At 44.2% G+C, this 14,846-nt stretch overlaps 1 protein-coding gene across 1 annotated transcript; it reads left to right on the top strand.

The window, feature by feature from the left end:
- The first annotated feature begins 1,754 nt into the window (after nt 1-1,754).
- PTHLH (parathyroid hormone like hormone) lies at nt 1,755-12,211 on the top strand. The gene is made up of 3 exons (XM_027702537.1): nt 1,755-1,855; nt 7,345-7,767; nt 11,752-12,211. The coding sequence occupies exons 1-3, from the start codon at nt 1,755-1,757 to the stop codon at nt 11,759-11,761; spliced, it is 534 nt and encodes a 177-aa protein (XP_027558338.1). The 3' UTR covers nt 11,762-12,211.
- Nucleotides 12,212-14,846: the final 2,635 nt, after the last annotated feature.

The following is a 14,846-nucleotide window of genomic DNA, read 5'->3' as shown; positions in this document are numbered from 1 at the left end:
TTCTCTGGCACTGCACGAGAAGCCTGGCCTCTGCCGTCGAACAGGAGGACAGCGGCGTGCAGGGTATTCCCCTTTGGAAGAGCCGGCGGGGTTGGGGGGGGGGGGGGGGGGGCGCCCCAACCCCCCCCCCCCCGGCTCTCTCCTGGTACCTGACTTGCAGCAGCCGCGGGCAGCTCCTCGCGCAAACAGGCTGGAGAAAGGGGCGGATTGGGTTACCTTCGGTTTTTACATAAGCGTTCTCCCGTGATGGAAAAATTTGGTCCCTCCGTCGGGGGGTGCGGGGGGTGACCGGCCGCGCTCCCGCCGCTCCGGGCACCGCTGTCCCCGCAGCCTCGCACGGGAGCGCAACCTGACGCAGAGGTTTGCAACGCCCTGGCCAGGCTGAAGGAGGGAAAAGTGGAAGAAGAGAGAGAGAGGAGGAGAAAACTTTCCACTAGTTTACTTTTTTGGCCAGGAGCGTCTGTGTTCATAGACGGCGAGTCCTTCCCCCAGCCCTCCTCCTTTGCCCCCCACCCCCTCGCTAGCGTACAATTAGCATCATTAGGGATCGACCCTCCAGCTAATAGGGGAAAGGCGACGAACCACGGTAGGTGCGTGAAAGGAAAGACGGCAGCAGTCCCGGGCAGGGGTTTGGGGCTTGAGCTAAAAAGTGCCCCCACCGATGGCGGGATCTCCCTGCTACAAGCAGGGGAGGCGCTGAGCTGGGGATAAACACAAAAAGGGAGAGCTGAAGGGGAGAGAGAGAGAGAAGTCCGGCTGCAGAAGATGCGAAGAGCTTGGCCGGAGTCCTTGGGGTCCGCTGCGTGCATGTGCTGTCGGGTGTTTCCCTTTCTTCGCTCCCTTGATTCCGGTCCCGGGAAGCGCTTATTTCTAGTCTCCGTTTTGGCTGTGGGTGTCCCGCCCGGGCTCTCGCTCTCTCCGCACATATTCCTAGGGCGCCATCTCTTTGCAAAACCCTCCGTCCGTCCGCAGGTCTCCCAGAGGCTGCTTCGGAGCGTGTGAACATCGCAGGCTCCAGCCCCGTCCAACCTGCCGAGCCAAGCATGATTCCCAGCCCCTGAGCCTCCCCGGGCTGCCGCTCCTCTCAGACCTCTCGGGCTCTCCAGCTAGGCAGCGACCTCTGCTTGAGTTCCCTCTCCTTGTCACAGTTGGGGACCAAACTTTGCGGAAGCTGAGGACGTGAACCTGACCCTTTTTTTTTTTTTTTTTTTTGGAGGTATATTAGAAGACAGATGTAGAGATGCGTCCCCCCTCTCGCCTCAGTCTGTGTGTGTGTTTGTGTGTGTTCGCGAGTGTGTTCACGGAGAAGTGGGCAGCTGAGCTGACTTTTGCGAATCTTTCCTTATCTGCAGAGAGGGCTTCTCCTGTAGCATAAAGACCTGAGACAGTGGCTTAGCGGAGTGGAATTGAATAGGGCTCAGGGAGCCAAATGGACCCGCTCTCTAACCCGGCTCAAATGTGAGCTACACGCTTTTTTGACTAATACCGAGAGAGATCTTGCCTGCGGGCAGCGAGAGACAGAGAAAGAGGGAGGGAGGGAACGAGGGAGGGAGGGAGAGAGGGAGAGGCAGACAGCAAGGAAGGGAGAGAGAGCGAAGTTTGGAAGGAGTGAGCGGAGAGCTCAGAAAGTTTGTTTTTCCTTCAGAGCCTCGGAGCTGGTAGAGAAGCGAGGACTGCTTGAGGACGGCGCTGGCGCATGTGTCCCTCGGGACTGACCTCCCTTTCCTTGCAGGTTTTAAGCCCCGGAGGATACAATGTTCACTAAACTCTTCCAGCAGTGGAGTTTCGCGGTGTTCCTGCTGAGTTATTCTATGCCCTCTTACGGCAGATCAGTAGAGGGGATCAGCCGCAGACTGTGAGTTCCTTTTATTTTTATTTTTTTTTCCGCTTTATTCTCCCTCTCTGCGGTGGCGGTGCGGGTGAGGAGGGAGGCGGCCAGGATCCCCTGGGACCGGCGGCGGGAGTAGCCCGGGAGGACCCGCAGCCTTCCAGCAGCGCTCCGGGGTTACCTGCCCCAGGTGCTCACCGGCGGTGCCTCAGGGGATTTGGGGCTGGGAAAGGGCAGGGATAGGGCGCTTCGCAGCTGTCTCTGACCTTACGAAGCTTTGGGGAAGGAGACGTGAAAGCTGAGGGTCCCCTCTTCCCAGGGGAGCGGCAGCGCAGCCGCGTGTTTGTTGTGCTATCGCCCGCGGACCTTTCGGCGTCCGGGGAGGTCCCTCGTAGGGAGCATCCCGATTCATCAAGCTGCCGTATGTTACACTAAATAACATGTATTTCTTCGGCGCTGGCACAGAGCCAATATTGATAAGGGTGGGGGAGACAAGCAGAAGTGAGGGCCATCGTGACACTGAAGTGCCGAACAGTTTCTTTGGATTTCTGCCACTTCAGAAAAAGAAAAAAATCCAAAGGGAGTCCAGTGTCTTGCTCGGAGGCAGAAGAATATTTTTTGATAAATGGTAGTGTAACTTAAGACAGTCTGTTCAGGAAATGACCTTTTTGCTCCTTCCAAAATAATCAGCATGGTTTATACTAATACCCATACGCAAAGTGCAGGAGAAGCCACTGGGCTGATGTAGGAGCAGCTGCCTCACGCATCTAACTCGCTGGCTTTCTCTGGACTTGCATCAGGAAGAAACACCTCAGTCATGCTGTGGAGGGCTGTATTGTTACTCAGTTCAAAAGGAAGCCAAGCTGGAGAAAGAGTGTTGGAAAATCCGATCACAACTTACAGGGAAACATGACACAGCAAAAAAAATTCAGATGGGTTTCCTTGTAAATGTTTTATTACATACGAGATCTCCAAATAGCACTTCCTTTGCCATTTAGGGAAAAAAAAAAAAAAGAGAAGCCAAACCAAAAATCCCCCAGGTGAGTGACTTCAGACACACCTAAAGTTTGGCACCAGACAGACAGCTATTACAAATCTCCTACAGCAAATTGTGTAGAACATGTTATTGCTGATAATGTTACAGTGTATTTTTCTCAGCCTATTAATGCTTAGCTGTTTTGTAGTCCTGGAAGCTATTCTTGAGCTATTTCTTTCATTTGAGACAGTTTCATTCTCTGGATACAGACGAATTAAACTTCAGTTTAAGAAAAAAAAAAGAAAATTGAAGTGCAGTCAAACGCTGTTATTTTCTTGGATAGGAAACTCTGAACTGGATCTAAGCCAAATTTGGCTGTTTTTTAGGAAAAAAAAATTAGATTTGCTAAGAAACACTCTCTTTTTGAAGTTAGCAATGTTGAAACAATTGTTTTTAAAAGTCAGGATTAGAGGTCTTCCCAACATTCCCATTCTGTCCTGACAGGGAGAAGAAAAGTGGAAGTTAACCAGTGAAAATGTATTTCCCAGCTCCCTCTTTGCTCTGGCGTGTAAAACACACACACAAGAAACCAGTTAGCTGTCAGTTAGTGGCATTCTCGTAGTTTTGTTTGTGGGCACAGCACAAACACAGACACCACACTCAAACATGTGTCCTGTTTTAATATCACCACAAACCATTCCTAGAGTTAATGGTTAATAACTCACTTAAGCCTAGAGGTATTTTTTTTTCAGTCAAAGGCTTAAACCAGTAATGGATGAAAATACTGAAGCACATTATTATAGACATGCAAAAATAATCAAAATTACATAGGCCTAATTCTAGAGACTTTACTGAGGCAAATCTCCCATGGAAAGCAATAGAAAATTGTCCCAAGAAAAGATTTCCAGACATATTATTTGTTGTAGGAATCCTTTAGCTGCTAAAGAACTTCTGAGAAACACAGTAATGCCTCAAAGTGAAATTAGATATTTTTATCAGCGTGCCCAGACATTGCAGCATCATGTCCCCAGATGTGTTCAAAATATTTTTCCTACCCTGAGATAGGTTGGGCAGATTTCACTCCCTTTGGAGTCGGTGACAAGGGCACTCAGTCTTCAAACTCCAGACAGAGAGCTGACTGAATCCTCTCCAGTTATTTTGCTGAATTTATGATCAGACCCAACATGGACAGTCAAGGATAATAACAGTTAAATAAGAGCAACTCCCTGAGATAGGAAGTTGTTGCTTGAAGAATGTTGCCTCTTAGTAACACTAGATATCTCAGGCAAAAAAATGAAGGAGAAATGTGCCTGAACAGAACAGCTTATCTGGAAGCACATGAAGTCAGGATAATCACAAGTCATGGATTTCTGCTGTCTTCCTCATGATGGGACATTAAGTCTTATTTGTACATAGTGTGCTTGGATACAGTAATTAGTTTGGATGCTCTGGTCAAATACAAACCATCAACATCCTTCTCTCTAAAGTGCCTGCCACTGTAACTTTAGCATTTACTGCACTTGGTTTGGGTACAGTCTCTTCATTGGATGAGAAGTGCATGATGAGAAGGATGGAAGGGACCTCTAGTGGGTCATCTTAACCCTAACAGCCAAATTTTTTTCATGTCATAGCCCATATGTGAGTACAATCATTCTGGTTTCCATTGCCTTCCACACCCTCTGTGTGTGTGGGTGAGATATTGTTGATATCTCCACCTTGCATCAGTCTTCCTGGGCAAGTATTTCTCCATGATTTACAAACAGAGGAGTTGTTTGAATAACTGAAGCAGAAGGAGGCAGAAGGTCAAAGAGATAGGTATCTACCACATCTTCTTTGTTTCAAGGAGATTTTTGATCCAGAGCCTACGAAGGAAGCTGGTAGGCAAAATGTAATCCTTAAGCCTGGCTGAGTAATAAAAGTCATATGAAATGTAACACTACGTAATGTTATACAATCATCTGGAATAACAGAATGTTATTTGGGGCCAGACTGGATGCTAAATATCATACAGACATTTAAACAGAAACCCACCCTCTTTGGCACACTGACCCCTCACACGTCAATCCCTGCATTATTTTGAAAATACACACTCAAGATGTAGATCTTGTAATGCTCTGTGACTGCCTTGTGTGTACTGGAACCAAATGTTTAGGTTTCAGTTCTGTAAGTTGGAATAGGTTTTCAATCAAGATGACTTTAATAACAGGCTTTGGAGATTCAAGATTTTGTCACAGTGGGTAAATTGACCAAATACATATTACAGGATTAAGGCAGCTTTAGGTTGTCTGTGGTAGAAGGGATTATCCTTGGTAGTTTACAAGAGGCAGTAGGAAAGCTTTGCTCATCACATGAGACATACTCTTTTGGACTCAGCAAAGCACTGAGATTTTGCATGCTTTCTATAAACTAGAACAGTGAAAGCAGCACTGCATTTCCCATGCAAATTTCCTGGGAAAACAGATTACTGAAGTTGGGAATGTAGCATGAGCCACAATAGACAGCTTGACAAGCAGCACAGAGGTGCAGCACTCAGAGGAGTCCAAGGTGCTCCTTTTAGAAGTGTACTTGCCAATCAGACTGACCTGAATGAGAAGGTTGTTAGAGATGGCTATTGGAGAGCTTCAGTGGTCAAAAGAATTCTTCTGGGGGAGATCATGAGCTTGTGTTAATGGTCACAGCTGCACTGAAGAGAAAGACACAATATGGGTTCAGCCTAGTATTATCACATGGCATTTTTACTTAGGGACATTGAGTTGAAGGGCACAAAATATTTGCCCTAAAGACTGAAGTAATTTAAAACTGATTTTGGGACGCTTAAAAAACCCTGACAATGATTGCATGTGTGCTGACAAACCTCAGTATATCTAGGCCTGATTTTGAGCAAGATTTTTAGTCATCTTCCATTCTAACTGTGCAACAGAGGAAAGCTGCGCTTGAATTTTTCACCGAGTAACAGATGTAGTATCACCTGAGCCCATCATTTGAACCCAATACTCAGACAGTACAGTCCTACAGAGACAAAAAGTGAAGAGGACTCTCTTAAACCAATGCTACTTGAAGCTGCCAATTTTAAATAGCTCTACTGTTGATTAAGTCACAAATCTAAAGAGATTTGGGTGAAGGGACTGAGAAAGTGCAGAACACCCCCAAACATTTAGCATTTTGAAACCTGGTAATATAGCAGGAAAATGAGGGGTGGGATGGAAGGAAGGAATATTCACTCACAACTATGTGTCTTCTTCCAGTTCACCCACATGCAGAAACAACTTCTTATCCAACTGACTGACCAAATGATTATAGGATAGGCAAGGCAGTGAATGGATTTTCTTTGGCCAGTAAGAATCCAGTCACATGCAGTACCCTGATGCAAGAGGAGAGAATACATAGCCAAACTCTGCACACTGAAGCAGGGCAATTGGAAGGATAAACTGTATCATAGCATTCTTGGGAACACAACTAAAACCTGAGCTTGTGCTTTTTCTGTGGTTCACAGTGCAGCTGTGTGTCTATTCCACATGAGGAAAAGGCATGTATTTTCTTACAGTTATTTATTATCCAGGTGCCACTTGTGTCTTCTTTCCTCAGATGTTTAATACATTCTTTGCCAGTACAACATCTCTAAAAGACAAATAGCTAGTCATCTCCCAGTTCCTCGAAAACAAGACAGAGCTCAGTGTACTAAAAGGTCACGATGAACTCTGGAAAAAGCACTCGAACAAAATCAGGATGCTCTTGAAGAGCTCCTGGAGAGGGCCAGCACGAAACTCCAACAGCACAGCAGACAAGAAATTTGGCCCCACAAGTTCACACTTAAAGCAATACTAGGAAGGCACCTAAACCCATAATTAGACACAAGTGGCCAAACAGTAAATCAACAGGCGTGGCTGAGGCTCATCTCTGCGGATGCTCCTCTGCCTCCCTGGATAGCTCATTATGGACTGAAGTGCCCGTGCTTCAGGCAACCCAACTCGAATATTTTTCCACTACACTCCTGCAATTGCACTTACTTAAATTAAGAAATGAAATGCACTTTTGTGTGTTTATTTATGTTTTTGAAGTATGTGACTGAGCAGAAGGAAATTACTAGAATGATGCGGTATAAACACTGCTTCCGGCTCCAGCACAAGTACTTGTTATTCCCTCTCTTGCTTGAGTGCAGTGCTCCATTATCCAACCCTTTAGTTTTTCTATCTCTGACAACTGCCTTCCTGCTTTTACTGCCTGAAGTGTGATATATTAAGAGTCATAATGCTTTCCTAGAACAGAGCAGTGACTAATCCAGCTCCAGGTCCAGTGGTGTGTGATCGGTCAGCTGAGAATTATTACCCTCTTAGGTCTTTCCCTTCTCTGTAGGGAGCAGCTACTCTGAGAAGCAGGACTTGCTCCAGCAGTCTGACTTAACTGGATGTCTCCAAGCCTGAGAGCTGGTACACAGCCACTGTGGTCACCATGGCCAGAGATGAGAGGAGCTCTGCCAAGTGCTGGGCAACAACCAAATCCTTAAACATTTTTTTCCCCCTCCTCTTTTCTCTTTCTTCAGCAAACGGGCTGTATCAGAGCACCAGCTATTGCATGACAAAGGCAAGTCAATCCAAGATTTCCGAAGGAGAATATTCCTTCAGAATTTAATTGAAGGTGTCAACACTGCAGAAATCCGCGCCACGTCGGAGGTGTCCCCAAACCCTAAGCCTGCTACCAACACGAAGAACTACCCTGTCCGATTTGGCAGCGAAGATGAGGGCAGATACCTAACTCAGGAGACAAACAAATCACAGACCTACAAGGAGCAGCCCCTGAAGGCATCAGGGAAGAAAAAGAAAGCAAAGCCTGGGAAACGTAAGGAACAAGAGAAGAAAAAGAGGCGAACCCGCTCAACTTGGCTAAATTCTGGCATCTATGGAGACATCGTGACTGAGAGCCCACTCTTGGACAACTCTGTTACTACACATAATCACACTTTAAGGTAATTCTGCTATGTCCTTTTGGGGACCAAACCATATATTTACTGAAATTGTAATCCTTTGGTGAGAGAGGCCGAGGCCTTGCTCAAACCTGGAGTAACAGCAGATCTTTACACTCATAACTGGGGGGGAGCTTTTCAAGCACTGCACATCTCAAGGGGCTTTCTGAAGGTAACTGACCCTTCCACTTTGCAGGGTGACAAAGTCTTTCTTTCCTTTGACACACAATTCAAGTAAACCACTTTATGCCAAAATGTGCTGCCTGAAGCTGAGTAGTAAGTGATTTCTGCAAAAAGAAAGCACACCACAGCCACTGAAATTTCCTTTTCTGCTTTAACCACAGTATCTCTCACATCATATCTTGGTCCCACACTTGGGCCTGAGCAGATTGAAAGCTTTGACTTTTATTTAAGCCTTTGCATCTATAAAATGGAAAAGTTTTCTCTCTTCCCTCTCAACACCTCCTCTTTTTGGCAAGTTTCCTACCCTTACTTTACAGGTTTTCATTTTACTGTTTAACCTTAGGGGAGAACATGGAAAAATTCTCTCTTAGCAATATCTGCAAACAACGCAGACCAGCCTTTCACCATAAACTTTCCCCTGCCACTAGGACTTTTTAATTCAGCTCCATCTTTTTGCCAGCTCATGGAACAATGACACTGCTGCTGAAAAATGTTCAGCATTGCTCTTGGAGAGAGATGTGCTTCCCTCATGTATGACAGTGCAGGGTTTTCAGGGCAGTGGTGAGCTGGAGACATCAGCCCAAGTGTCCCAAATGACTCACAGTCATCTCATCTTGGGTGGAAGTCCACACATTTGCAGACAAAGCCAAGGAGTCCACTCCTCAGTTCTCCTCAGATGTTTGCATTTTCAACAGCAAAACTCCCACCCTTTTCTCTCCTCCTCCCCTTCACTTTGGCAGGATAGAGACATAAGAGAAGTGCCACTCGCTCACAGTAAATCCCTTAGAAAGACATGCCAGCTGCAGGATTTACTAAAATCCAGTTTTGGATTGAGCTTTACAGGCCACAGTTTGCAATGTGCTCCATGGTCCCAGCTCCTGCTGGCCTCTACAGGAGCTACTGGAATTTGGGGCTGGCACTCGGTGTCCCAGACCATAAACCAGCTGGCAGGGCTGGAGCAGGTAGGGGTGAAGTAAGAGAGGCCAGTTTGTCTCAGCACCTCAGGAAAGGCTGAGACTTCAGGATTCCGGTCAGGAGACGCCTGACGTCTCAACAGATGTCAAGGAGCTGTGTTGGCCAGTAAATAACACACGTCTTCAGCACATAGAAATCTTAAATATAAAGGGGGAAAATATCCCAGGGAATTTTAACTGTTACTTCTTTATCTTACTATGGTGTCTTTGCTTGTATGTCCAATGGAATATATAAAAGAGCTACAGGTAGAACCCTGTTGATTTTCCTAGTTCAGCCTTTCTGTTTGAAGCATGGTTGGATGGATGAAGGCTCTCAACTTTACTGTAGAGTCCAGGCTGCTGAAGGCAGTCCACCTTTACCTTACTGATATTATCATCCAAGATGCAGTATTTCTTCAGGGCAAGAAGCAGATCCCTATGGAGAACCTATATTTTAGATACTTAATTGAAGACTATTAAATGAAGAGAATACATTAAACAAGGAAAACAGAATTTCTCCTTCACGAGTACAGAGCACAATATGTTGGTTTAGCTTGTAAGAAACTGTTGGTACACAAGCTTTTAGTTATCCCAGATATGGGATATATATCCAAAAGGTGTAATTTCTACACTTTAAACGAAAGTGAGTCCCAACTCCCTGACTCCCTTTAGATGGGGGAGTCAGATCCAATGCAGTTGTCTAAGCAGCTGTTGGCACAAGGTGGGCAAATAAGGTTTAGACAGAGGGATGGCCACATCTGAGGGAGGTTGATTCCTCAGCTGAATCAGGAACTTCTACCCTACTGCTGGTGGGTGGCAGGGACGGTGTGTGCAGGCAAGATTTCTATATGCTCCACCAGTAGAAGCTGCTTTTGTTGCATCCCTAAGGCCAACTGCAGCTTAGGAGCAGCATCATTACTTTACAGAGAGGAAGTGGATATGCATAATGCAGCAGGGCAAGTGTCAAGGAAGTGCAAAGATAAACTTTAGGCACGCTTTTCACCGTACCTCTGCGCTTCTTTTCTGCTCAACACCCCAAATTAAAATCTTCAAGCCAATTCTCTCAGCTCAATCTTGATAACAAAATTATGGGTTTAGGTCAGAATGAAAGGATAAAAATAATGTCATCTCTAGATCTTTCGACTTACCACAATAAGGACCTCATAAAAGAAGCCAGTCTTGCAAAATCTGGGACCAAATCACAGAAGGCAGCTCGCAAGTTATCATTAGTACAAAGCCCATTGTCAAGATGTGGCTTAGCTTAAATTCTAAAACAAAGGCTAAAATCCAGGCCAAATCAAAAATGTCACCCTCTTAGAAACAGGCCTGAGTAGTGCAGACACACATTCATGCACAGCCATGCTCTATGAAGTATGTGCCATTGTTATACTTATTGTAATATATACTTATTGTAATATATTACTATAACTAGTAATTAAATATTGCTAGTTAATTATTAAGGACCTTCATGCTGGCATTTCCATTCCAGACTCTTCAAAATTATTTTTCATGGACATTTCATCTATACTCCCATTTCAATTCAATTAAGTTGTCCTTACCTAATTTCCTGAGAAACCTTGCAAATGAGTAAACTCCCCAATGTCAAATGCAGTCTCAGTTTCAACGTGCCCATTAAAAAAACCCCTCTTAAACTCTCCAGGATTTGACTTTTTTTGTGCCTCACACCCACACACTTCTACCATGTGGAGTGCTACCCATAGCTCTTGGTGATCAGTCCAGCAGCAGAGCAAATCCCACTCCATCCTATACCTCCATGTTCCACCCCATAGCTCTTTCCCAGGGAATCATTTAAAAAATGTGCTGTTCACAGGGACAGAAGGGAAAAACACCCGACCTTTCAGCATTTCCTCCAGCACCACTAAGCAACCTAAAATAATATTACAGTATAAGTAATACAGGATAGGAGCAGGTAGGAGCAGGCTCTGGTTTTGTTCTCATGCCTTCATAAGGAAGGCAGGAGTAGAGAACTCATCCCAGAAGGCAAACATCCCTTAGAAAACTCCCTGATCTCAGGACTGATTGTTTCAGCTTGGACTGAATGCAACAGGAGTTAGAGCTTAACACAACAAGGTGCTTATTTTCTTTCAGGACCAAGTTTTTTTGCTCACAGAGGGAAAGTTTCAGGATTGTAGCCTTTTCACTCATCCAAGCCCTCAAAGGGACACTCTGTCAGAGGGTTGGCTCACTCCAAGATGTGAGCATCCTTTCCTGCATATCCTCATGTATGTGACACCACAGAAATACAGAGACCCTTGTCTAAGAGCTGCTCTATCAGTGAGAAAAAGGGACCAAATAAGCTCAATGGCACTGTTTTAATCACACCCAAGCCTGGCATCACACCCAACCATTTAACACAGCAGGGGCAGGATTGCCACATAGTTAATGAGGACTTTTTTTTTAATATATTTAAAATTAAATCCTCGTTTCTCCAACTGTATTTTTTTCTTTTTAACGCTTGGCATATTTATCATAGGGTGTTACAGTTCTTGTACCTGGAGCACTCAGGAATCTTCTGGCATAAGGCTCTAAAAAAAACTAAAGCCCCTTTCTGTTACTCTGAGTGTACAGTACAGTGCAATAGATGGCCTCAGTGTTGTGACAAACTGTGGGTCATCAAACTGATGGATGAGTTGCATTGAAGAAAATATAGTGGAGGTCCTAAAAAAGTATCTACAGCTGTAATATTGTTAAACAGGCCCTATTATTGCAAATAATGTTTACTTGCAAGGCATACCTGTTAGAGTCTGTGACACTTTTGCTATTAATTTTATGTACATGAAGTGAAAATTAATTTTTCTATTTTTTCTGTCCTTTTTTTTTTCCTTTGCAGGAGGCGCTGACATTTTCAGCAAGAGATTTTTGGAAGACATATTGCAGTATTCTGTAATAGTGAACATATGGGAAGTATTAAAATATTTATTACCTGTAAATATTGTAAATGCTCAGAATAAAACCTTTTTCCCCCCATTGCTCTCTGAAACTGCACATTTGGTTATTGTGAATTTTTCCTTTTTTTTTTTTTTTGGCTAAGGCTAAGACAATTATTATTGTCACATCTACCATAATTTATTTTGTTGACTGGTGTATTTATTTTGTGAACATATCTTGGTGCTGCTGACTTTCTATATTTTTTGTAACATAATGCACTTTAGATATACATATTGAGTACATTGATAACTGACATAAAATATTCCTGTTTTGTGGTTGATTTCAATGAATGCCTACATACCATTGTTCAAACTGATTTTCCTTTGTGCATGTATAATAGCAGTATTTTAAAATTTGTAAAGAATGTCTAATAAAATATAATCTAATTAAATCATGACTCAGAAGGAAAAATGTGTCCTTTAGGAATTTCAAGAGCAGGAGCACTATTTTTTTATTTACTACATTTGAAAATCGTTTCAAATTTAATGTGTTTACATTGGTTTAAATGCCCACATTTTCACATTAGCTTTTACTTAAAAATCACTCAGAACATACTTTGTTCCAGTGCTCTATTTCAAGTCAGCTGAACAACCTGGGGGTGCAGTCGTATAGCTCAGACACTGCTGCAGGGAAAATTAGATTCCCAACCTTTCCAGCCCCCATCCCTGCAAAGGCTGAACGCTGCACTCTCCAAATTGGAGCCTGTGAAAAGCTGCCCCGGGGGATGCATCACTTACTGCACTCTTGGAAGGTGCTCACAGGTCACACCCCGTGGCCTTGTTCAAAACCAGACAGATGCTCAGTGTCCTCAGCTCCCAACACCTCTTCTCAAAGTTGCGAATATCTGCCCCATGAGGAGAGTCTCAGCTCTTCATGCTTTGCAACCACCTTATGTGAGAGGGGGAAAAATACCCTGTTTCCTGGGTGAATATATGAAGGAAATTAAAAACGGGAACTGCAGGAGGTGACACATCCCAAGGTGCTGCTGCGTTGCTTGAATAACTTTTCCCCTCTCCCACCACAAAGCCTCAGGTGGCTCTGGTCCCAAAAACATCTGCATTAATTTTACCTTTGCTCAATACCCAGAGATAACAGCAGCTGAGGGAGAAACTACCTCCAGTACTTCGTGGCCACTTGTTGAAGAAAACATGAGAAAAAAACCTATGATCTATCACTTTTCCTAAAGTGAACATATGAGCCCTGTTTCTTATCCCTTTCACCACCACCCACGTGTTAATCAGAGCAGCTGCTGTGGGGGCAACCTGAATAAAGGAGATTGTTTCACGGAGATATCTGCGCTTTGCAAAATCCCACTGAATTTCCTCTGTCTCACCCCTTTAATACCAGCAACATCAGAAAAATGCAAGCATGGAAAAACAAATTACAAATCCTGGGAATTTTAAGATAGTTCTTGTAATTTTTGTTGTTCTATTCTGCAGTTGCCAAACTTTTCTTTTTTTATTCTTCTTTCCTTTTTTTTTAAGTGCCATCTTTTCCCGTTGCCAAAGTACAGCCATCATGTAATATAAACCAGATGTATTTCTGCTCTCTACCCCATCTTGCCGAAAAATACCTCCAGGAAAGTACTAAAAGCAAGAAAACTTGAGAAAAAAATTACCCATCCTTCCCAATCTGCTTCTCCAAAGTGTGAAATTCAACGCTTCATTATGTCCAGTTAATTACTGCAGCCACAAAGCACATGCACACTGTTTCCTTTTCAGATGAAAAATATTATACATGATGAAGCATAGCACTACAGAAAAAAGGCATGGTTTCTGCACATTTTCAACTTGGCCTCCTTGCACATCCTGCCTATTTATAGCATCCAGCTAATGCTTGGATTTATACAACTGAAGTTAACTGCAACATATTCAGAAGACTATTTTTTATCTCAGGATTACCAGCATACCCCAGCTGGAACTAAAACTGAAAGCTGTGGCGGGCAGAGGCAATTTATCTTCGTCAGAAAAGATGATCCTTGGCAGACAGGGGGCCCAAGGAGCATAAAACCAAACCCAAATGCTTAACCTTGACTCCATAGAACTGGCCTCCTTGTAAGAGGAAAACTGATTTTCAAGCGTCTCTGGTCTCCCCTCGTCTTTACACTGTCCATTTAAGTACTTGTAATTGTTTTCCTAGTTTCCAATTTGCAACTGTAGAGAATTCTAGCAAAAATCCTCTTTTTCTTAAAGATTTTTATGCAGGCCTTAAGAAAGCTTTCTATGGATCCTGTGATTCACAGGCTCTGGTTTGAAAGTCACCACTGCAGACTCTACAAAGTTGAATGCAAGTTTTTCTGAGCTCTCAGCTTTGCAGGAAAACAAATCCTGAAGATCCCTACTTCTGAGACAAACTAGAGCAGCTTTGCCTTCCTAACTAAAATCTTCCAGAGATTACAGTTTCTCAGATAGTTCAACCCAAATGGTTCAACTACACTCAAATACTCCCGCAGTAATCAGGATTTATTCCAATATTTTCTGATGTACATGATGTCAGAAAAAAACGGAACTTCAATATTTAATTGTTGAATTAAATGACCTCCTGAAAGACTGCACTTTCACATTCATGTCCTTTCAGCTCTGTTTCTGCCATCCCCAGGAACACCTCATCTTCCTTCCTCCTTGGCCAGCTAATCCCAGACCTCGCCTCACCCACATCAGCTTCCTTCACCAATCTTCTGTCACAGCAGGTCCTTTCTCCACATCCTGCCTCTCAGTCACTGATTTTGTGTTTCCCCAGGCCCTTCACCCCAGCTTTTCTGCTGGTGGGTCACGTTCTCCCCTCAGCAGACCCAGCAGGTTCCTCCTGCTCTCTCCTCACCTGGCGGCAGGAAAACCAACCAGGTTTCCTGGGGAGGCTTCCTCCTCACTGTTGCTTTACACTGCCCCATCCCAGTGCCTCTTCCCAATCTCCTGGATAGGCAGGAGTTGTGGGAAAAGTCTGCTTTTGCCTTCATGCCTCTGGGCATGAGCCACGATGGAGGCTTTCCTTGATAAA

This window comes from Neopelma chrysocephalum, unplaced genomic scaffold (genome assembly GCF_003984885.1).
Source record: "Neopelma chrysocephalum unplaced genomic scaffold, ASM398488v2 Primary Assembly neopelma1_188, whole genome shotgun sequence".
Taxonomy (NCBI): domain Eukaryota; kingdom Metazoa; phylum Chordata; class Aves; order Passeriformes; family Pipridae; genus Neopelma; species Neopelma chrysocephalum.
The sequence above is the reverse complement of the archived record's forward strand: the minus strand, read 5'-3'. Positions and strand labels throughout refer to the sequence as shown.

Bases quoted from the DNA above. Each gene is read 5' to 3' on its own strand.
- PTHLH (XM_027702537.1), top strand. From the start codon at position 1,755: ATGTTCACTAAACTCTTCCAGCAGTGGAGTTTCGCGGTGTTCCTGCTG. The intron at 1,856-7,344 runs GTGAGTTCCTTT...CTCTTTCTTCAG, and splicing joins GAGGGGATCAGCCGCAGACT to CAAACGGGCTGTATCAGAGC.